Below are 23,950 nucleotides of genomic sequence, written 5' to 3'. Positions count from 1 at the left end.
AGGGATAGTTCACTCAAAGAATTTAAAACGCTGTCATCGTTAACTCATTCACTTGTTTGAATTTCTTTCTTCAGTTGAACATGAGAAGATATTTTGAAGAATGCTGGCAGCTTGCACCAATTGACTTGCTAGCAACCAGCATTTTTCAAAATATCTACTTTTGTGTTCAACAAAAGAAAGAAACTCGTAAATGTTTAAAACCACATGAGAGAGAATTAATGAAGTGATTTTCATTTTTGGGTGAACTATCGCTTTAGGTCAGACTGAAGCACAGTGGTGTTGTTTTTAAATTATTAATCTTTTTAGAGTAAATGATTCATCGACTCACTTGTATAAGCAGTCATTTGTCATTTGTGTTTTGATCAAGCATACAGGAGTTGTTGAGAGATTAAATGAATCAGTATCATGATTGATTCATTGACTCGTCCATAATGACAGTTACTTGTTGGTGTGCCAATGAAACATACGGAAAGAGTTGCTGAGTGATTAAAAGTAATGCCAGTTTCCCAATACATAGGACATACAGTATTTAATGAATGTCTTTTTCTATCTTTATCTAAATATTAAAAATACTTATTTCAGACAACCCTACATCTTTTTGAATGATCTCATGTTATTATTTCAGATTCTTGCTACTGTATGGACATAATTATATGATGATTTCCCAAATTGTGCATCTTGAGAAAGGCTTTGCTTTGGATTTCAAAGCTTTTTAAAGGGGTAGTTCACCCAAGAATGAATACTGCCATCATTTATGCCATCCAAACCAGATTGTTGTTCTGTTGAAAACAATAGAAGATATTTTAACATTGAAAACCTGTAACCATTGACTTCCATGGAAGGAAAAACAAATGAAACAGCTGCTACAGCTCTCGGAGATTCACTATCAATCTGGTTTATACTGTAGGAGCTCAATGTATTGTTTCGTTTTCTTGTAACACCCATATAGTGGTGCACTGGTAAACTTGATGTTTCATTAGCCCTAATCAATAGCTTGAGACTTCATTTAGATGGCATTATCATAAATTTAACCAGAAAAAAGACCTGGAAAGCACTATGGAATTCAGCCCTGGAAATGAAAAACATTTTGGATGTCAGGGGTTACAAGTTTTCAGCACTCTTCAAAATATCAACAGAACACAAAGTAGTTTGGAACAAGTCATGGGTAGGAAAATGATAACAGAACTTTCATTTTTGGGTGAACTATCCCTTTAAGTGACCACTTGGCATCTAAAACACCTTTGCATTGCAGCAAAAAGCTTTACACTGACAAGCACTACCAAGTTTTTTTAGAAAATGCAAAAGATCTGGCTGTTATTACAGTGAGCTGGGTGCATATTTTTAATCTATTTTAGCTTCTTACAAAACCTCAAACTCAAGCACTTTTGCATAATTCTGTTGTGTTGCATATTTATAAGTTTAGCTGTAGCACCAGCATTTTTAATATATTGACCTGTGTAATACAGTAATGTAGCCAAAATCAATGTAGTGGACTTGATAGGCACTGTAGCCTTTTCTTTTTAAGTTGAAAAAACAGGCTAGGGTAGAAAACTTTTGATTAAATTAGACTGTAAACATAATTACTTTTTTTGACTACACCAGCACTATATTTATACAAATATAGACATCACTTCCTGTGTACACTCTGCATTTCATGCAGGCCCTGTGGGCTTCAGCATGAAATGGGGCTAATCCTTCCTGAAGCAGGTGTTTCTTTAGTGTTTGTGACTTGGATTCATTCCCGGGAATGTATTGGGAATGTGCAAACTGACCAATTAGCTGCATACCCAGTGTAACTTACAGTTTAACTTACGATTCTTCCTCTTTGCATGACCATACTGTAACAAAGTCTTTTACATCCCTTCTCCATCTGTGTGTTTCTCTTTCTTACTCTCCACTTGTGTAGTGTAATTTCACCCGGTCAGCTCCCGAGAATAGACGGAACGTGTTGTTTTCTCGAATCGAGAACCGGATCCGGGGCAAACTTGGCTCACACCATAGGACTTGTAGCTGGGAACTGGGGGCAGCCCAAAAAAAAGCATTTCACAGTCTAAACTGAACCAAATCGCACACCACTACTGCAACGTATGGTGAAGAATAGCTACCACCATCGAGCAGAACGTTCTTCATTTGTGCCCCTCATTTGTGCAGAGTCGACTGAAGACCCGTCCAGTGCTGGGGTGGTGGCGGGAGCTATCCTGGGAAGCTTCTTGGCCCTCGTTTTGGTCGGCGCGTTGGTCACCGTCTTAATCATGCGAAGTCGTCGCCAGCAGCAGGGATATTCTGCTGATGGTGAACAGAATGTTTACGGCAACAAAACCCGTCTTTTCGGAGGCAAGAAGTCTAGTAAGAATGGAGCAGGGGCCAACAACAATGGACCAATCTATACCTATCGGGAAAGTGATCCCGGAGCCTTGACGGAGAAATGCAACGAGTTCCCGCACATGACCTCCAGCACGCCAACTGCTCACGACATCCTGCTGAGTGGAGACCTCAACGAGGCTGAACGTCGGAAGTTTGAGGCTATGAATGACAGTCTGGAGGACGAAGAAGAGGATGAGAGGTACGACCGTTTCAGCGGACTTCCACCCAGCTATCAAATCCACCGACATGAGGATGAGTGCGCACCTTACCTGGATGATGACATGGAGTCCCAGCGAGATGGGTCGATCATCTCCCGGACTGCCATCTACGTCTAGAGGATACGCCTGACTCATATTTACTTGATCTTTTAAAGCAAAGACTGAAACGTGCCATCCGAGAAGCGAAAGCGGAACAATTAAGTCACATCTTTGGACAAAAGCACTCATTATCAAGCAGAAAACTCAACTATGTATTGACGCTGCTCACCTCACGACGCTCACTTTTAATGCAAAACACTGACTGAATATAAGAGATTGTATCGATTGTCGTGTGACCTGTTGTTAACACCCAGAATTCATCTTTCATTCACTCCCATGCGCACAATACTCAAGCAGGCCCTTTGAAGTGCACAGAAAGCCTTGTGATTACCCATACAAGGGTTGTCAATGCTACTTTCGCGTGAGTGGCTCAGCAAGCTGTGACCCAGAAGCTGAGGCTGCTCTCGCCAGGTTGCATACTGCGTCTTTTATCGAATGTCGTTTTCAAGAACAGCTGGATGTTTTGTTTGCAAAACCGAAAACAGCAAACGCAACCGTCGTTCCAGCATCTGGGTCACTCATCTGTACCGCCGATCAACTCCAGCTGGGAACGCTTTTAACTTTCCCTCCACCATTTTTTTTAAGCTCTCGTTCATTAATCGGTTGTCTTGTTACACTAAAGGAATTTTCTGAATGACTCGAGGGGCTCGAGGCAGAGGTGTAATAATGTTTTCTTCATTCTTTCCTGTCAACCTCTGCGGAATGGTTTGTTCCAGGCCATGTTTAATTCAGAAGGCTGTGCATTAGTGCATCTTTGGGCGGATGCGTGTGTTTTCCCTCCGTCCTGATTAATCCAGTTATATCAAGACCGTAAAACGCAACATCTGAAAACTGCAGACAGGAGCACACCAAACGCCCACAGCTCAACTTCAGCCTCTCGCATTAGCATGACTCCTTCCAGAAGGAAAGCTATTGTGCTGTCGACTAACTTCGCTAAAACAGATTAAGTCGATTAATGCACATCGTAGATCGGCGTTTGAGAGAAACGCAAGTGATGTGCCTTTGAGTGCTGGATTATTTGGATGGATCCCGGCGGGGGAGCGATAAGCCAGGCGGCATATGCTGCCAGGTTCAGCGGAGTCCACAGTCTTGAAAAGATGCCAGCTGTGAAAAAAGGTCAAGGGACGAAGCGCTCTCGCCGTATGTTCGGCAGCAAGATTAGGCCACTTGCTTCACCGTGTCCTAACTGGAGTGGGTCAGCAGTTTATTTCCAAGCCTCTCGCACAAACCAATTATTTTTATTTTTATTTTGACGACAAACAAAGACAGTTTGTGGGTAACCATAACAGTGTGTGTCCAGATGTGGATTCATTTGTCCTCGGATGTCGGCGAGTGCGTGTTTTGCATAATAGCATTCAGCCTGTATGGATGCTTCGGCGGTGCTTTGAATTACTTTGAGCCGTGACTCATTCATCCTTGGTTTCACGGCATCGAGGCTTCGGTGGAGGAAGGTTAGACTGATAATGACAAAGGAGCAACACACTCACCCATGCGACACTACCCAGAGAGAACTCCATATCCAGCAAAGCAGATATAGCATGAGTAATTTGGAGATTATGCTATCTGGACCCAGTGACTGTAAAGGCAATAGTTACTGTAGCCAACAGTGTTCACCCACGCTGCAGACTTGCAAGGCTGTTAATTTCCCCCCGCTCCCTCCCTAAAGCTCTTCAAGTTGCATCACTGCACTGAAAAATAAGGATGGGAAAGCTACTTTTCTGAGAGCTGCTCAGGCCTTGAAATGTTCGAGCTGATATCTCAGACGGCGAAATGAAGATGCCGAGAGAGAAAAAGGGAAGCTTGTCAGTGAATAGTGTTATTAAGGTATTAACGTCACCTGTTTAGTCGAAACTGGAGTCAATGTCAGGCAGATTGATGCTTTCAGAGAGACCTGTGATGTGTTGTGAGGTACTATACTAAATGATGGATGCGAACAATCAATGCTTTTCAAGACTCAAGAAGACAAATGCTGCCAAATCAAGTGTTCACAACTCTTAGTATCAGTGTTTTAACAGTATTTTTGTTTTATGAATGTTACTATAGAATATTACGCCCCATTCACACGGGGCTTCAGCGCCAACGCTTGACAGAGGGCGTGTCTGAAGTTGGGGCTGACGCGATTGTCATTGCAGCGTCAGCCAATGAAATTATTCAGTAACAGGCCACTGCCTGAGCTGGTGTATTTGCATACAGCAATCTGATTGGCTGACGCTTCCGTCGGCGCTTGAAAAGTTGAGCAAGTCCCAACTTCTGCAGCGAGCAGCTCCTCTGAAGCGGCGCCGACGGATCCACAATGCAGTTCGGCAACGCCTGACATCACCCATTCAAAGTGAATGGGAAGCGTTGAAGCTGACGCCTTGTGTGAATGGGGCATGAGTGTTAAGATTAGATATTGATGCCATGTCCTCATTTGCACAATCCCAGGGCTACATAATAACTAATTAGTGAAATACCTGTTGAATCAGAAATATATCTGGGTTACATTTTCCTGCAGAATCAAAACAGATAGATATAAACATGTTGGTTTAAGACCAATTTACAATATATCTATTAACAATTACTTTATTTGACTGGACACATCTCATCTTTGACCCATATATATGTACAGTATATACACAGCAGTCAACGTTTGAAGTGGGTTAAAAAAGGTTTTCAAAATTAAGACAAAGTATGGTTGTTCTTTAGTCAAGATTAAGGCCCAATCCCAATTCTAGCCCTTCCCCTTACCCCTAATCCTCATTTTGTGTGTTCACGTAAAGGGGTTAGGATGTCCCAATTCTATTTAGCTTGAAGGTGTAGGGCTAAGGGGAAGGGCTAGATAACCCTTGAAACAGAGATTTTTCAGCACCACACTCGAAACTACGGGGTACGAAAATTTCCTAGAATTCACCATCTACAACGACAGCATGGCTGCACACGGAAGTAAGAAAATGCTGAAATTTGTGTTTTTTTAAATCATTTTTACGAATTTTGTCAACAAACAAGGATATGTTTCAATACATTCATAATTGTGTTCGTGTTTTACTGCCATGCTTTAAAAAACACACACACAAATAACGCTAAATTGCAGTATCTATAATCCATAGTAATAACTCCCACAACATACTTCACATCTGTCACTCGGACACTCCAATACCCTGTCAGAAAAGTCTAGTGGCTGGGAATGACCTTTTTACAGTGTCTGCTATAATGTTAATGTTGTTTTTCGTGTGTTTACGTAGATGAATATGGCGTCTGTGTAAATACACAGCACAGTTACGAGCTTATTGCCACATTATATAGTTATGATAACATGACATCGTTGCCTTCAGTGTTTTACTGAAGATAAATACCAATAAATTACACAACTGGAATAACTACAGTGGTCACCATCGTCAATCAAAGTAACATATGATGACGTTTGCAGGTGTTGTAGTGGTATCCCATTTCTTAGGGGTAAAATTTGAAGCCAATCTACTTCACACTCTGTTTCAAGGTCCAAGTGGAATGGGTAGGGGTAAAAAAAAAGACTTGGGATTGGGCCTAAGACTTAGGCTGCATTTACACTGCAGATCTTGATGGTCAGTTCCGATTTTGTGAATGTATCCGATTTTTTTTATGTTGACCAGCTTACATCAACTTCTAAACGTGACTCGTATCCGATTGTCTGTATTTACACAGTACACGGCAAAGGCACAATGACCAGGAAAAAAGTGTGGGCGCTGACTGACAGCTAATAATAAAAGAGCGCCCTTTTCTCCGTTCCTGTATTTAATGCGTGTGCAGGGTTTTAATTTGTTTTTAGTTAGTAGTTTATGACAGAAAAGTTCTCATTTGGCCATCTTCTTTTAATCTAGGCCTTTTTAAACCAGCAGGCATTTTAAGGTCATGCCCGTGGCGTGATTTCGGCATGTGATGTATGCAATAGTTTTATATTAATTTATATTGGTTGCTTGGCGGATATTGCGCTCTCTCTCTCTCGTTAATATGCTTAAATACTTGTGCTACATGACAAAATAAAAGCTTTTTTAGTCCTTGTGTATGAGGTTTAAGGTTTGGGACTCTTAAAGCGCCAGACTTGACATCATTCACTGTGGTTATTAATGACGCGCGACTCGCATTGACGGGTAAAAATCCGATCTAACTGCTTACACTGCAGACACAAGGAGCCAGATCCAATTCATATCAGATAAATTTCCACATATGAACAAGGCCTGAATCTGATTTGAGTAAATTTTCTTTCCTGCTTACATGTGCGTGAGCCATATCCGATCTGTGCCACATGGAAGAAAAAAATTAGAATTGAGTCACTTGAACCATGCAGTGTAAATCCAGCCTTAAGACAAGAACTGATTCAGTAGTTTTAGGACAAGTTTGATAACTTGTTTTGATCTTCTTCAAATATATACACACATATATATATATATATGTTTGCTTGTCGATATAAGAATGCCTTTGTGCAAAATAGGTCCCTTATATTGATATTATATTTTAAAGTGAAATATAACCTGCTTAACCAGCAATGTTTGGAAAAGAACGATACCATCAATCCACATGTTCTCAATATCCCAAAACAAAAAAAGTATGCTTTGTTTAGTTGATGTAAGTGCCTTCTGGGATGTGTTTTAGGGTTGGAAGCTTGCCGCAGCTCATGCGATGCTGAAATCCTATATATTGTAAATGAATGCCAGACTTAAAGACTGCAATCAATCAACAATATTAAAGCAAGAAGAAAAACAAGACTGCCTGAGCAGCGGCAAATTGCCCCCACGTGACGTTCCCTTAATTGCGGCGCATTACGGTGCGACTCATTATTAACTCATCAGCTGTGGATGTCGTTCTGCGCTGATTCCAACTTGTTATTCATTCACTCTGAATGTCGTGTCGTGTTGTCAGGTTGTAACACTATGTGTATGAAAACCACCTGGACAGAATACTGGGTTACTTTAGTATGAAATCTACAACTGTCCTGCAGGTTCATATCGCATCACGTAACTGCTGTACTACAAGATCTCGTGAGAGCCAACTATACTCTCTCGTTTTGTTTTGTTCCTTATATACTATGGATGGAAAACCAGTGCCGTCCTGTGAGGTGTTGATGATGTGTATCTTGACGTGACGTGTCCTGTGTGTGAGGTATATATATACTGTATATGTATGTATTTATCATCGAGAACTCCGGCGAGAGAAAAGTGTTATTTATCGGTACTGTAAATAACAGATTTAGTGGTCGTTCGTGGCCAGCACCAAATATAAAAGCAGAAGTAGTTGAATAGTGGACGAGAATGACCTCAGCTGCCTTGAGTGCGCTGGCTTAGGCTACGTTTACACGACAACTATATAGTCAAAATCGGAAAACAGTTTTTCCTTTGAAATGTTTTAATGTTCATGCATACACGTTTTCAAAACAATTCATGTTAACGCATATTTCCAAAAACTGCCAAAAACACTATTATTACATATGCCAGGCCAGTAGTTGGCGCTTTACCTTATTAGTTAACAGCACCTGTAGGGAATTAATATGAATGGGAATTTGTGAACACATCCAAAAACACCTATTAGAGACTTGTTGTTGCTGATGTGTATGCAAAATTTTACGTGTATATTCAGCCTGAATGAAAGTTACGATGGAACGTAACTATTTTTAACGTTTTGTCAGTTTAGTGGCCAATTCATACGAATTCGTAAGAATTCAGTCGTACGAAAATATAGATTTTAAAAAGGAGGTGCGGCACCCAATCCCGCCCCAAACCCATCCGTTATTGCAGGATAAGCAAATCAAACTAAATTGTACTAATGAGATTGTACGAATTCATACGAATTAACGACTAAATCAAAAATTTACGAATTGCCGTGAGATTGTGTTGGCATATTGTGAATGCTGTATTCCAGTTCACGTCCTTACCGTATCCCAATACCACGTCCTTAAAGTATGCACTTTTTTTTTATAAATGTGTAACAGAAGAGTATTCAAGCTTAGAGACTTTATACTTACTCATTAACAGACCATTCTGTTGCTTAGTAACATGCCCTGTCAGTCATCTTGTCACATCATCCCCATTTCATTGATGTGTAATTTCCTATCATATTAGAGATGCAGCAGCAGGCTAAGCAGGCTTTCATAAAAAGAAATCTCCCCAGGTGTTAGCATAATTAAGCGTTCAGAAGTTAATAGCCAAGCCATCTTCATAAAAGTTACATTGTTACAGATTAAAAATAACGTGGGAATCATGATAAACACGCAATGTCCTGTGGGAAATATTAGCCATTAATGTAAGCACGGATCTGGACTTCAGAATTCGGAATTTCGATTCGAATATTTCGGGAATACTCATTCAACATACTATGATTTGGCACACAGTAATTCTATTTTCGAATATTAAATGTTATGTATAGAATGTGAATTGAGACGCAGCAGAAATAAAGACTTTGCTGAAGAACCCTAGTGCAGCAGCAACAACACTACCCAGAAAACTATTTAACGTATTGTTCGACCTTCTAAATGAAAACTGAAAAAAAGGCGTGGCTCCAAACGCAAATATCGAAGTATGAGGAGATTGTACTAAAAGGTACAAATGAGATCCAGCAAATGAATGTGATTTAGCCACTAAATTAAAAAGTTTCGAATTGCCATGAGATTGCGTTACGCTGCCATATACTCTGCCATTGATGTGTATGTTTGTTAGCGATCAGTTACCTTTAAAATCGACACATACTGCGCCTGCTTAAATACCTAAGACGTGCTATGTACGGGCATGAAATCTTCGCATTCAAAATGATTTGGGAGACAGTCATTTCATTTTCCAATTCTATTTAGTATGGATTGAATGTGAATTGGGATGCAGCAGATATAAATAAAAACTTTGCCAACCGTTGAGCAGCAACAACACTACCCAGCTCGAACTAACAAGGAAATGTAACATTATATATATTCTTACGTATTGTACAAATATTGTACGAACTTATACGAATGACAAATGTATTGTAGGAATATTGTACGAACTTAGATTATTTCATTCAACTGCAATGGCCCCAACCCCTGCCCCCTCATTAGAGGATGAAGAGATTGTACTAAAATATACGAATGATATTGTTCAAATTAACCACTAAATAAAAAAGTTACGAATTGCTGTAAGATCGTATTACACACCTACATACTCTGCCATTGCTCTGTATGCTTGTTAGCACTTGCTTGCCTTTAAAATCGACACATACTGCACTTGCTTAAGGACGTACTACACACATGAAATCTTCATATTTTTCGCATGTTTACAATGAAATCCGTGTGGTGATACATTTTCAATATTGCGCTTTAATTCTTAAAACGTCATCGTTGTGTAATTAGCACACAAAAGTTTCCCATTTTTGGCTGAAAATGTTGTCGTGTAAATGGCCCCTTTGACGGAAGGGAAAACTGCGAGTTCAGCACATGTAGCTTTCCAGACACACACTAGTTAGTGACTGGCTTGATGAAAACACACTACAGATTGGCGGATTCGCACACTAACTTTGATTGAGTTCTTGCACTGACAGCTTTTTGCTCTCTCGACAACACACTCTCAGCTCTCTACATGACAAGACGTGAACACTAGATGAACACGTTCATGTGCTCAACTGTAGCGGGTGAATCTCATGCACATGTCCTGCTCATATGATGCCTGTGAGAATCTGGAAATAGAAGAGCCGTTTTAATATGCGATTCAATATCCTGGAAAAATCTGAAAATTAGCTCAAGGAATTTTATTAGTCAATATGCATTAGTTGTGATGCTGATTTTATTTTTGAATCTAAACATTATTGAAATGTAAACTACAAAATTGGATTTCAAATGATGTAAAGTGTATACATGTTAGTTAATTATGTGATGGTATTTTATATGTACAACTGAAGTCAGAATTATTATTCTCCGGAATTATTAGCCCCCATCCACCCCCCCCCCCCCCCCCCCCCCCCCCGTATATTTTCCTCCCAATTTCTGTTTAATGGAAAGATTTTTTTCAACGCATTTCTAAACATAAAATTTTTTTCTGTAGACAATTGAAACAATCTTGCTTAAGAGGGCTAATAATATTGTCCTTAAAATGGGTTTTAAAAAATTAAAAGCTGCTTTTATTCTAGCTGAAATGAAACAAATAAGACTTTTTCTAGAAGAAAAAATATTACAGGAAATACTGTGGGAAAATTCCTTGCTCTGTTAAACATAATTTGGGAAATATTTGATAAGTTTGCAGGAGGGTAATAATTCTGATTTCAACTGTACAATATGTTGAGTATGTACAGAATGTTTTTTAAAAAACAAGAAAAATCCTGAAAATTTGATTCTAAATGAATATAATTATGTCATGGTGTTTTTCATGACTAACAAATCCATGACATGATAAAATGTATATTCAAAATATAAAATAAATTGTATGTCACTACATAATTAAAGTGTAATAATTAAAATCATGTCATGATAAACAGGAACAGAACTAAGATAAAATGTAAATGCTTTTGACAAACATTTTGGTTGCTTCAAAAAATACTTATTATAAATTAATTATGTAACATTTTCAACAAATAAAATCACTTAAAAGGTATGAAAATATTCAAAAAGGGATTTTTAAAATTGTGTTTTCTTTAGTACTGTAGTGTTTACATCTTAGTTACTTTTGATATGTAGTTTTGATATTTTTTAATGTTTTATTATTTTATTATTCTAAATTATTTCAAATATTTTGATCATGGAATTTTTTATGACATGATGAAGTTTAATTAAAAGTATGAAATAAATTGTATATACTCTACATAATTAAAATGTGATCGCGTTAATCCATAGTACTAAAATTAAATGTTAATGCTTGCAACTCAAACATTTTGGTTGTAATAATATAATACAAATGTAATTATAAATTAATTATTTATGATTAAAAAAACACTTGAAGAGCGCCTATTATACCCCTTTTACAAGATGTAAGATAAACCTTTGTTGTCTCCAGAATGTGTCTGTAAAGTTTCAGCTCAAAATACCCATCAGATTATTTATTATAGCCTCCAGAATCTGCCCTTTTTGGTGTCTGACTACAGTGTAGTTGTTTTTGTAGCCTGTGGCTTTAATGCAGATGAGCTGCTTCTCCCCACCCACCGATCCCACGTGCATGTCTGTTACATCAGATAAACAGCAGTCAGTGATAGAGACAGACTCGGATGAAGCTGAAATTCAGCTCATTAGTCAAAAATACCAAGTAAGTTTGTAATAAATTTAAATAAATAATTGGATCCCTGTTTATTTGCAAAAACAATGTTCTGTGGACGTGTTATTAAAGAAACGTGGCGCCTGTCAATCAATTCGGTGGGCGGAGAAAACCGCCTACGTCACATTGAGTGGGCCTCAAAATCACTGAAATTTGGGTCAGTAGTTTAATGACTATTTTAATTTCAGTAAATTAAAAAAAAAAAAAGGCCTTAAGGTTTATATCACTCCAATATGACAGCGGACACACTATACATGCAGACAGTACTGTCCAAACAGCTTCCAAAAGATGATTATTATCATAGGTGCCCTTTAAAAGTTTGATTTCCACATAAATGTATGTTATCACCAGGCAGAACTATGAACCGGACATGTGTTTTATGTAAGATTTGCCCTCAAATCACCCCGCCATACACTGTGTCCATCCAGGATTTATTTCTCCGCTGTTAAAAGCAATTCGAGAAACTATTACACTGCCATACACCAGTATTATCCCATTTAGTATAAGACATTAGCTAGATTCATACTAGTTTCCTCTATTCCTCAGCGGTCGTGCGGTTTTATAACCCCGAAAGACTCCAGATGAAGTGGGCACCGCCAGAGCCCTAATCCTCTCTGAAAATGGTGCCACAGCAGGCAAAAACGCTGCCAGGCTCAAAAAAACCAATGCTCCTGGCAGGCAATTACGCAGCCACTACTCTTAATTTTTGACAACAGAAATGGGTTACGGCATCGCCACTTTACATCTGCCTCTGGACTCAAAGCAACCAGGAGCCGTTATACAAAATTGAGTTTCCACACATGTTTTTTTGTGGTTTATTCCCACTCATCAGCTACTTGTGAATACTATAAATAAATCAGAGAACTACAGTAGCAAACACATTACTAATTGATACGCAGGCCTGCATTAACTCCACACCATTCAGTTGTTCTGCGTTCGGCTGCTTTTGTGTGTGTGTGTAAGATATTTAGTCTTACTTTTAGCATTACAAAGATGCTTCACTGATTAGAGCTAACAAAAAAGTATGAAAGGATAGTTCTGGCAAAACTAAGCTGTTAATTTACTCACCCTCAGGCTATTGAAGATGGAGATGTTTTCTTCCTGCACAACAATAGAGAAGATATTGAGCTAAAATACATGGTCTTTGCTGATGTTGAAAATGCAAGTCAACAGATATTGTCACTTTGAGAGTCAAGAACACATATACAGGCAAAACAAAAGTAATATAATTGACAAATACACTAAGTAAAGTTTCACAAAGTTAAAGAAAACAACAACCTTTGAGTAAAGAGTTGTTGAAAGAACATTTCAATGATCTAAAATAACCTTTTCCACAATTAATTACTTACTTTTGAAGTAAAAACGTACGTCCAACGAGAAAAAAAATAATATAGCATTATAGTAAATACCATAAAGTAGTGTAAAAATGCTGGGTTACACACAATCGATTTAGGTTGGGGCAACATGAAGGAATTAAGTTAACGGACTAGTTTTTACAAATTTAAGTAGATTGATTTTAAAACAATCAAGTTGTCCAAAACAAAATCGTTAATTGTGTTGTTTCAGCTCGTTTTAAATAAATCGTTTGAACATATGGTAACTCAACTGTAGTAGTAATATAAAAGAAATGACCAGATGCTGTAGTTTCCACAACTATAGAGTATATTATATCACAATACACCGCAGTTTACTGTTGTAAAAGCTAAAGTATAGAGTATATAACAGTATTTGTTAAACTATCGTCATTGCACTATAGTTAATACTACAGTATGTTGTTTTAGCATTCATTAAAATATTAGTTGTAAATACATGTGTATATATGTATGTATGTATGTATGTATGTATGTATGTGTATATGTCTTTATATATATATATATATATATATATATACTATATATATATCTATATATATATGTATATATATATGTGTATATATATATATGTGTATATATATATATATATATATATATATATATATATATATATATATATATATACTATATACATACATACATACATACATACATACATACATACATACATACATACATACATACATACATACATACATATAATATAGATATATATAATATAATATAATATATATATATATATATATATATAATTATATATATATATATATATATGTATGTGTAATATATATATGTGTATATATATATATATATAATATATGTATATATTGTATGTGTATATGTATATATATGTATGTATATATATATATGTATACATATGTATGTGTATATGTATATATATATAATATATATTATATATGTAATATATATATATGTATGTAATATGTATGTATTATATATGTATGTATATATATGTATATATATGTATGTATATATAATATATATATATATATATATATATAATATATATATTATATATATATATATAATATTATATATAATATATATATTATATATATATGTATGTATTATTATTATATATATATATATATGTGGATGTGTGTGATATATATATATATATGTGTGTATATATATATGTGTTTGTGTGTGTGTATATATATACATATATACTTCACTTTTTCCGCATTTTTTAATGTGACAGCCTTATTCCAAAATGGATTAAATTCATTTATTATTAGGCTGGCCCATGCTGGGTCTGATAAATTACTATTAATTCATTTTAATTTGTCGGAATAAACAACATGAATTATTTGCGTGAAATATTTCATGTGTGCAGTATTTTATCCATTTTATGTATGGAATTTTATTATAGTGGTATAAATGTTTATTAAATCGAACTGAACGGTGTATTTTTTTGGTTAAAGGTTAATGGTTATTTAATAAGCGACATTTGTAGATCTAAAAAAATAAATAAAACACCCAACCTTAACTTTCTTTAGGTATTTGCCCTGCTTTCCATTTCACTACCGATCAGCCGCCTGTTTGTAGTAAGAGCCAGATTGACGCATGCCGATTAAAAATGTGGGGGAAAAAAACACATGAAGCGTAACCGTTCACACTTTGCAGAACATCAGATCTGTATCAGATTTAATACCACATATGAAAGTGACACAAATTAGAATTAAAAAGATCTAATTCCTTGTGGGTTGGGCTGTTCACACTGCCATGATCGAGTTTGATCTGATTCACATGTAGGCAAAAAAAATGAAGTGTGAAGTGACGTCAAGAAAACTGTTGATCTATTTAGCTTAAAGCTTAAGACAAGCTTAGGATGTTTGTACAGTATCTTCTAAACTGAAATTGTATCATTGTTTTGGAGCATATTAGACACCCTTAAGACTATCATACTGATACTAATATCTAAAAGAAGTTCAAGAATTAATTGATGGAAAATAATCATATTTTCTCTCATTAATGTTGTACATATTGTTCCTTGCTCAAAATTATAATTTTGACTTTGACGATCTTAATGTATCATCAGGAGCCACAAGTATTAATTTTGCATTGACCCATATTCTCTTTGGTTGCAATTGACTTGTTTTCTTATGATAAGCCAATCAAAAACCAGCTAAAAATCATCTTCAATGTTCTGCTAAAGAAACAAAAGTCACACACATCTTTCATGGCCTGAGGGTGAGAGAATTAACGTTGAACTGTTTGAACAACTCCTCTAAACTTGTGTGTTGTGTTTTATTTGGAGCGGAAACAAAAGAGTGTACATTCCCAGTTTTGTTTTGTTTTTTATGTCCTGTCACATTATTTTTGTATACTGGTTGTAATTAAAACCTGGTGGATTTCTTAGTTCTCTGTTTGTTTGTGTCTGTTTTCTCAATGGTCCTCTCCTGAACAGCAGTATGAAGGAACTCCTCAGTCCTCTGAAATCACATCCTGACCCCCTGTCTGACAGCTCAAGCTCAGTCCTGGAAGGATGTTGATGTGTTTTGGTATGGCAGGAATAGCATGACGGGCAGCTAAACTCCTCAAGCACTCGTCCGGAAAGTGGGTCACATGTTGTTAGCAGGATCAGTGCTGAGATTTGCTCCACGAAAGCTCAGATCGACAGTGAAATGTGCAGTTATACTAACAACATTAACTCCATCCTGTCGTCACAGTCACTTACAATCAGTAGAATGAGACGAGAACGACGAGTCAAATAAATAAAATGTAGCTATGTAATGAAATTTTATGTAATAAAACTGTAACTTATATATTGATGTAAGGCAGTAAATAATAATAATAACATTAATATCTATCTATCTATCTATCTATCTATCTATCTATCTATCTATCTATCTATCTATCTATCTATCTATCTATCTATCTATCTATCTGTCTATCTGTCTGTCTGTCTGTCTGTCTGTCTGTCTGTCTGTCTGTCTATCCTATCATCTATCTACAGTATCCATCCATCCATCCATCTATCCATCTATAGTATCCATCCATCCACAGTATCCATCCATGCATCTATCTATCTATCTATCTATCTATCTATCTATCTATCTATCTATCTATCTATCTATCTATCCATCCATCCATCCATCCATCCATCCATCCATCCATCCATCCATCCATCCATCCATCCATCCATCCATCCATCCATCCATCCATCCATCCATCCATCCATCCATCCATCCATCCATCCATCCATCCATCCATCCATCCATCCATCTGCATATCTATCTATCCATCCATCCATCCATCCATCCATCCATCCACAGTATCCATTCATCCATCCATCCATCCATCTATCTATCTTCAGTATCCATCCATCCATCCATCTACAGTATCCATCCATCCATCTGCAGTATCCATCCATGCATCTATCTATCTATCCATCCATCCGTCCGTCCGTCCGTCCGTCCGTCCGTCCGTCCGTCCATCTATCTACAGTATACATCCATCCATCCATCCATCTATCTACAGTATCCATCCATCCATCCATCCATCCATCCATCCATCCATCCATCTGTCTATCTACAGTATCCATCCATCCATCTACAGCATCCATCCATCCATCTGCAGTATCCATCCATGCATCTATCTATCTATCTATCTATCTATCTATCTATCTATCTATCTATCTATCTATCTATCTATCTATCTATCTATCTATCTATCTATCTATCTATCTATCTATCTATCTATCTATCTATCTATCTATCTATCTATCTATCTATCTATCTATCTATCTGTCCGTCCGTCCGTCCGTCCGTCCGTCCATCCACAGTATCCATCAATCCATCCATCCGCAGTATCCATCCATCCATCCATCCATCCGCAGTATCCATCCATGCATCTATCTTTCTACTCTATCCATCCATCCATCCATCCATCCATCTACAGTATCCGTCCGTCCGTCCGTCTGTCCGTCTATCTATCTATCTATCTATCTATCTATCTATCTATCTATCTATCTATCTATCTATCTATCTATCTATCTACAGTATCCATCCATCCATCCGTCCATCGCTAGTAAAAAAACAACAACTATTTCTTATATCAGGGGTTTTCAAACTTTTCAGCCCGCGACCCCCAATTCCAGTGACTCGCAACCTAGTTGAAGTTTGTGCATAAACATACAACTAATTTGCACACAACTACGCACAAGCACTAGTGTGAACACTCAAAATATTGCAACATTCTTACATCTATATTATTTATTTATTTTCTTTGTCATTTATTAACTTGTTTAATATAATAGTAACCTTATCTAATGAGACTGGTGGGCACAATGTTTAGTCTCTTCTTGGTTTTATTTTGCAGACCGCCACTTGGAGATCATCCTATATGTTCAGTAGTGTCTAATTATTTTTTATGATAATATAAATATTATAACGTAAGCACCCCATGTGTCACAATGAAAAAAAAAAAAGAAAGTCTGATGTCTTTTTACTTGCATGTTGTTTTTTAAGGTAACTATTAGGTAACTATTAATAATAATTGCTAATAATTCCTTACATTTACAGTATATAGTGCCTTTCTGGACACTCAAAGCACTTTTACACATTGAAGGGGAATCTGATTGGTGTGATTAAATACTGTTTTTATCTTTCAAAGGTTATGGATAAAATATGACAATTCTAATAGTTTAATAAAAATTATTTGATTTTTGGACAAACTCCTCCATTGTCTCACGACCCCCCAGGGGGTCTTGACCACCACATTGGGAACCACTGTCTTGATATCTTGAAATTGTTACTATTTAATGCCTGGTTTCTTTTTATATAGATTATAAATATTGTATTAATTTTTATTATAGTTATAATTATAGAAATATAGATTAAAATTATAGAAATTTGGATTAGATTATATGTTATCATGGAATAATAATATTTTATATGTCTAGAAGTGGAATATGAAGCTTAAACTATAGATTGTATATGGTTGTATATATGTAGCTAATAAATTTAGTTAATTACTCATTTTTTTATATTAACTTTTAGGTTTGAAAAATGTCATAATGACCAAACATATTACCAAACTTCTCAATATTAATTTGATTTTTCAATTCATTTCAATTCAGTTTTATTTCTATACAATAGCTCTTTTTTAACAATGTAGATCGTCAAAGCAGCTTAAAATGGATGAGGAAAACAGTAAAAGCGTAACAATATTTCAGATTAAAAAAAATATATATTGATTTGAGATGATGAAATTGAGTTGAATTGAAAACAGAAAATCTAAAAACTAAAATATGACTTAAGCTGTTAATAAAACTAAAACTAATGTATAAATAGTGTATAAAAATGTAGTCCAATGGTATTATTTTAAAATTAATTTATGATATATTTATTGTATTCATTTATGTATTGAATGTATTCAATTATAATATTTAATCTATGTGGAATGTATATGGTTGTATTACATGCTTTAGTTATTTTTGTGGAAAAATTGAAAGACAATAAATAAGAAAATAAGAGCATAATCCCAGCATTTATTTAAAATAAAAGTCTGAAAATATCTTAACTGTGACTAAAAATCGATGCGTTTATTACATACAGCATTTCCTTCCAAAAATAAAAACACCTTCCTAAAGCATTAGAACAATAGTGTATACAGTATGTCACAAAAATAGATACCCAGCCTGACAGTCGGAGGGTTTCAGTGGGATCTTTCTCCATCAGGTTTTGCACACAGGACTCTCACCTGCTCCCGTTCTCCTCCAGTCGCTAATATCTTTTGACAAACCTGCTGGCCACCGTGGCCTGTTTCTCACCGAGGCTCAGCGAAGGCCACTTCAGGCACTCGCATCTGTCGCCTTGACAACACTCTGTCAGCACCTCGCTCCCATTCACTGCTCCTGCACAAGGACGAGAACACACAGGCTTGGAGACACACACGCATACACACATATATTATACCCCTTTTCAGATGATGGAAAATAAATCTCTAGTCTCTCCAGTGAAGTTTCAGCTCGAGATACACCAATGATAATTTATTATAAGCTGTTAAACTTGCCCCTGTTTGTATGCGAGCAAAAATATGCGTGTGTTTCTTTAAATGCAAATGAACTCCAGCATTTCAGAAGAGGGGCGGAGCCTTTAGTCACTATTTTGACAACAATATCTCACAGCAACTTCTTGATTTAGTGGCTAGTTTGTATGAATTACTATGATCTCATTCGTACAATTTAGTATCATTTGCTCATCCCCCAATGATGGTTGGGTTTAGGGGCGGGGTTTGGTGCGACTGAATTTATAAGAATTTGTACGAATTAGCCACTAAACTAACAAACATAAAAAAGGTACGTTTCCGCGCAAGATCAGGCTGACTCTAACAATTGTTGCTAGAAGGGATACAGCTCTGGCCGAAAGTTATGCAAATTAGTTATATTATTTATTAAATAACCAATTACATTGTGTTTTTTAACGTCTAACCCTACCTCAAGCCTAAACCTACCCCTCAGAGTAATTTAGTAATAGTAATTATTGTTGAACAGTGTTACAAAAATGATCTGATATTGAAGTACAGCTGTATCTCTTTTAGTCTTTATTCTATTCTGACAGAAACAACAAAACAAGCTGATCTCATGCAGCCAAAATATCAAGAATGAACAATATAATTAGTGGATTAAAGCTTTCCATGTTCAAACAAGAGTCAGACAATGATGGAGAGGAAGAGGTTACACTTTCTGAATGGTTAGTGTATACATTTATGTAGTTGTTGTGAAGTTGACTGAGATTAGCGGTTAGCATATTATGGCTCTGATCTAATAAGCTGCATTTCTAAATATGCAATAAACCAGACTTAACTTTACAGAAAGCGCAAAAAATCAGTCACTTGACTATACTGTGGATAATGTGCATAATCAGTGATAAATTATCACTCTGAGTGTTTTCAGGATGAATACAGTCAATGCTAATACAGACAATGGTAACATTTGCATCATTAGCAGCACAGCATGTCAACAAAGCACATTCAGAAAGGACATCTGAAAACATTCACAAAATATTAAGTGACATACTTGTTTTTGATATGAATATAGAGCATGAAATGTACAGATTAGGGCATTGGTTTGGCCAAAAATTAAAGTTATATTATTAATTACTCATCCTCATGTCATTCCAAACCAATGAGACCTTCATTCATCTTCAGAACACACATTACGATATTTTAGAAGAAATCCAAGAGCTTTCTGACCCTCCCTAAACAGCAACAGTGCCAAGAAAAGAAGCCAAAAAGATTGTCAGAACATTCCATGTGAAGCACTTTAGCATCGAGAGCAACACCGTGTAAGTACATTTAGACTTGTTTTCAGTTGCTGTGTTTGGTTAGAGAACACTTAGACTTGTTTTCAGCTGGTTGTGTATGGTTGTAGGACATTTAAACTTGTTTTCAGCTATCTGTGTACGGTACTAGAAAGTTTGCCCACAGTAGGTTATTTGAGCACAGTAGGTTTAGTTAGCAGGAGAAGCACTTTAGCATCGAGAGCAACACCGTGTAAGTACATTTAGACTTGTTTTCAGTTGCTGTGTTTGGTTAGAGAACACTTAGACTTGTTTTCAGCTATCTGTGTACGGTACTAGAAAGTCATTCCCTAATGACGGTTGGGTTTAGGGGTGGGGTTTGGTGCCACACCCCCTTTTTTAAATCGTACATTTTTGTACGACTGTACGAATTCGTACAAATTAACCACTGAACTGACAAAACGTAAAATAGCTTTGTTTCCTTGTGAAATCAGGCTGGTTTTGAAGATAAAATGAAGGTCTCGAGGGACTGGAATGATATGAGGGTGAGTAATTAATAGCAGAATTTTCAATTTTGGGTGAACTAATCCTTTAAATGCCAGTCAACTTAAAATAACATCCCCCTCTACAACACTAGTTAAGCAAAGTCGTTTTACCACATGCTTGCCAAAAAAGACTTAAGTTACTGGATTGTCCTTTTTTCTCTTTTTTTTTTTTTATTCCCCTTGAGGGATCCAATAATAGGACTAAAAGAAAAGGTTTTCATGATGTGTCACCTTTCAAAACAGTGACTTGGAAGACGTTGAAATAGCTGTTTGATGAGTCTGTGAGGGAATGTACTGTACTGTACATCACTGGATATATAAAAAAAGAGTAATGTACTAAAAGAGGATCTCACGCTGAGGTGATTGTCGTCATTTAATAGTCTTACTGGAAGTGGAGTTCCTGAAGCACTGTAGCGTTCGGCAGTCTGCCAGGTGTCTATTATCTTTAGGGACACCTACGATGGACCGAGTTCACGTAAACTGGCTTTTTGCCATTTTTTTTTATTTGACATTTTTGGACGCAGTGGAGTAGAGGAGTCTCAGCCCAATCAGTGCTCCGCTTTAAGGCCTGGAGCCTGTTAGAGAGCGTCTGGAGGCTGTGTTGACAGGACTGTCGTTTATCCTTTCAGTGCTATGCTGCAACTGAACGTTCACTTTCATCGATCTTCTACATCCATTTTATGCCTTGGAAGCAAAGGGTTCTGTGACGTGCTGTGTTGTCAAGTTGGCTAATGAAGCTGAGGGTTTGTCAAAATTTCTGAAAAAATGTCTGCAATTTATTTTCTTATTTATCTAAATTAGATTTTTAAAGGAAAACCTACCACAAAAATAAGAGTGATTGGCTTTTTTTTTTTTTTTTTTTACTTTTTGCAGTCTTTCGTTATGGACTGTTACTTTGCCATTATTTTTTCACTATGCTATCAACTTTACTATCAAGATTACTTTTGCTGCTTGTTTAAACTACTTATTTAAAATGACAACACAATTTTTTATTTTTTGGGGGGGACAACTTAATTGTTTTATGTTCAATCCAAAAAAATTTGTAAAAAAAAATGAAAATATGAAGCTGATTTAATTGATTGGTGTTGGGACAACTTGAAAGAATTGTGTGGAGCCCAGCAATTTTTGCAGTGTAGTATACATGCTCTAACAACATCTCGTTGTTAATCTTGACAATGAATTAAAATTGAATTGAAGAAATGTCATGAAATTTCATGACATTTTTTTCATAAACATCACATTCTACCAAATATAACAGTTTTTTGAAAAAAGTTATTTAATTGACACAGTTGTTATTTTAATTAGACTTTTGTTAAGAAAAATTATCTGAAAAGAAAAATATCAGAAATAAATCACGATGAAATATTTTTACTTTAGCAAATATTTAAGTACATTTCTCAAAATATATATATATATTAATAATGTATCTGCTTAATTTTTCCATTATTATAAACAATGTTAAATCATGTCTTTGTGTAAACGAATTTAACATAATGAAATCTTTTCTGATAGATTTTAAAATGTCATATTTGTATAAAAAAATAAAACTAGGTTTATTTAAGATTTATATTACTAAAAATTACTATTGTAAATAAAGAACACCACATTTAACAAAAAATGAATTTTTTATAAGCTCAATACACATAAAACACCAATATTAAAAAAATGTTTAATCCTGCAATGTAGTTCCCAAAAGCAAAGAAGGTTGATCTGCCCCAGGATTGGCCAGCCCAGTCACCAGACATAAACATTATTGAGCATGTCTGTAGTAAGATGGAGGAGGCATTGAAGATGAATCCAGAGAATGCTGATGAACTCTGGGAGTCCTGCAAGAACGCTTTCTTTGCCATTCCAGATGACTTTATTAATGTTATTTGAATCATTGCAAAGATGTATGGATGCAGTCCTCCAGGCTCATGGGAGTCAATATTCATTCTTTTCCCACTGCACCATGACTTTATATTCTATACTGGACATTATTTCTGTTAAGTGACAAGACTTTTGTCTAAACACATATATATCAGTAGTGGCTTATATGAAAGGCAAAAGCCTCTAGATTACGCTTATTTTACCAAAATAAAATTTGATCATGTCTTGATTTTTAATGATTTAATTAGGACAGTAAAGTCTGACTTTGCTTAGACAAAAGTCTTGTCACTTAACAGAAACAATGTCCAATATAGAAAATAAAGTCATGGTGCAGTGGAGAAAGAAAGAATATTGACTCCCATGAGCTTGGAGGACTGCATCCACATCTCTACAATGACTCAATTAACTTATTAATAAAGTCATCTGGAATGGCAAAGGACTCCCAGAGTTCATCAAGATTCCTCGGATTCATCTTATCCCAAACATCCTCAATAATCAATAATGTTCATGTCAGGTGATTGGGCTGGCCAATCCTGGAGCACCTTGACCATCTTTGCTTTCAAGAACTTTGATGTGGAGGCTGAAGTATGAGAAGGAGAATTTGCTGAAGAATTTGCCCTCTCCTGTGGTTTGTAATGTAATGGGCAGCACAAATGTCTTGATAGCTCAGGCTGTCAATGTTGCCAACCACTCTGCAGATCTCTCACACGCCCCATACTGAATGTAACCCCAAACCATGATTTTTCCTTCACCAAACTTGACTGATTTCTATGAGAATCTTGGGTCCGTGTGGGTTCCAATATATCTTCTGCAGTATTTGTGATGATTGAGATGCAGTTCAACAGATGATTCATCAGAAAAATCAACATTCTGCCACTTTATCAAATGATCAACTAGAAGTCGGGTTATTATGGTTGTTCCTAAAACTTGTATAGGTGACTTTTATCAGGTAGAGTACATATAAAATATACAAATAAAAACATCATATTTTATTTTGTAATT

The 23,950-nt window shown here is 36.1% G+C and overlaps 2 protein-coding genes across 2 annotated transcripts in view; both read left to right on the top strand.

Annotated features, from left to right (window-relative positions):
* The window catches only part of LOC130247125 (nectin-2-like), a 354,665-nt gene that overhangs the window by 216,344 nt on the left and 114,371 nt on the right, over positions 1-23,950 (top strand). The window lies entirely within an intron of this gene.
* On the top strand, positions 1,929-6,869 carry LOC130247126 (uncharacterized). The gene has a single exon (XM_056480326.1). The coding sequence runs from the start codon at positions 2,088-2,090 to the stop codon at positions 2,697-2,699; it is 612 nt and encodes a 203-aa protein (XP_056336301.1). The 5' UTR covers positions 1,929-2,087; the 3' UTR covers positions 2,700-6,869.

This window comes from Danio aesculapii, chromosome 19 (assembly GCF_903798145.1).
Source record: "Danio aesculapii chromosome 19, fDanAes4.1, whole genome shotgun sequence".
NCBI classification, from domain to species: Eukaryota; Metazoa; Chordata; class Actinopteri; order Cypriniformes; family Danionidae; genus Danio; species Danio aesculapii.
Note: the sequence above shows the minus strand (reverse complement) of the source record. Positions and strands in the feature narration are given on the sequence as shown.

Excerpts from the sequence above, each read along its gene's own strand:
- LOC130247126 (XM_056480326.1), top strand. The coding sequence starts at position 2,088 with ATGGTGAAGAATAGCTACCACCATCGAGCAGAACGTTCTTCATTTGTG.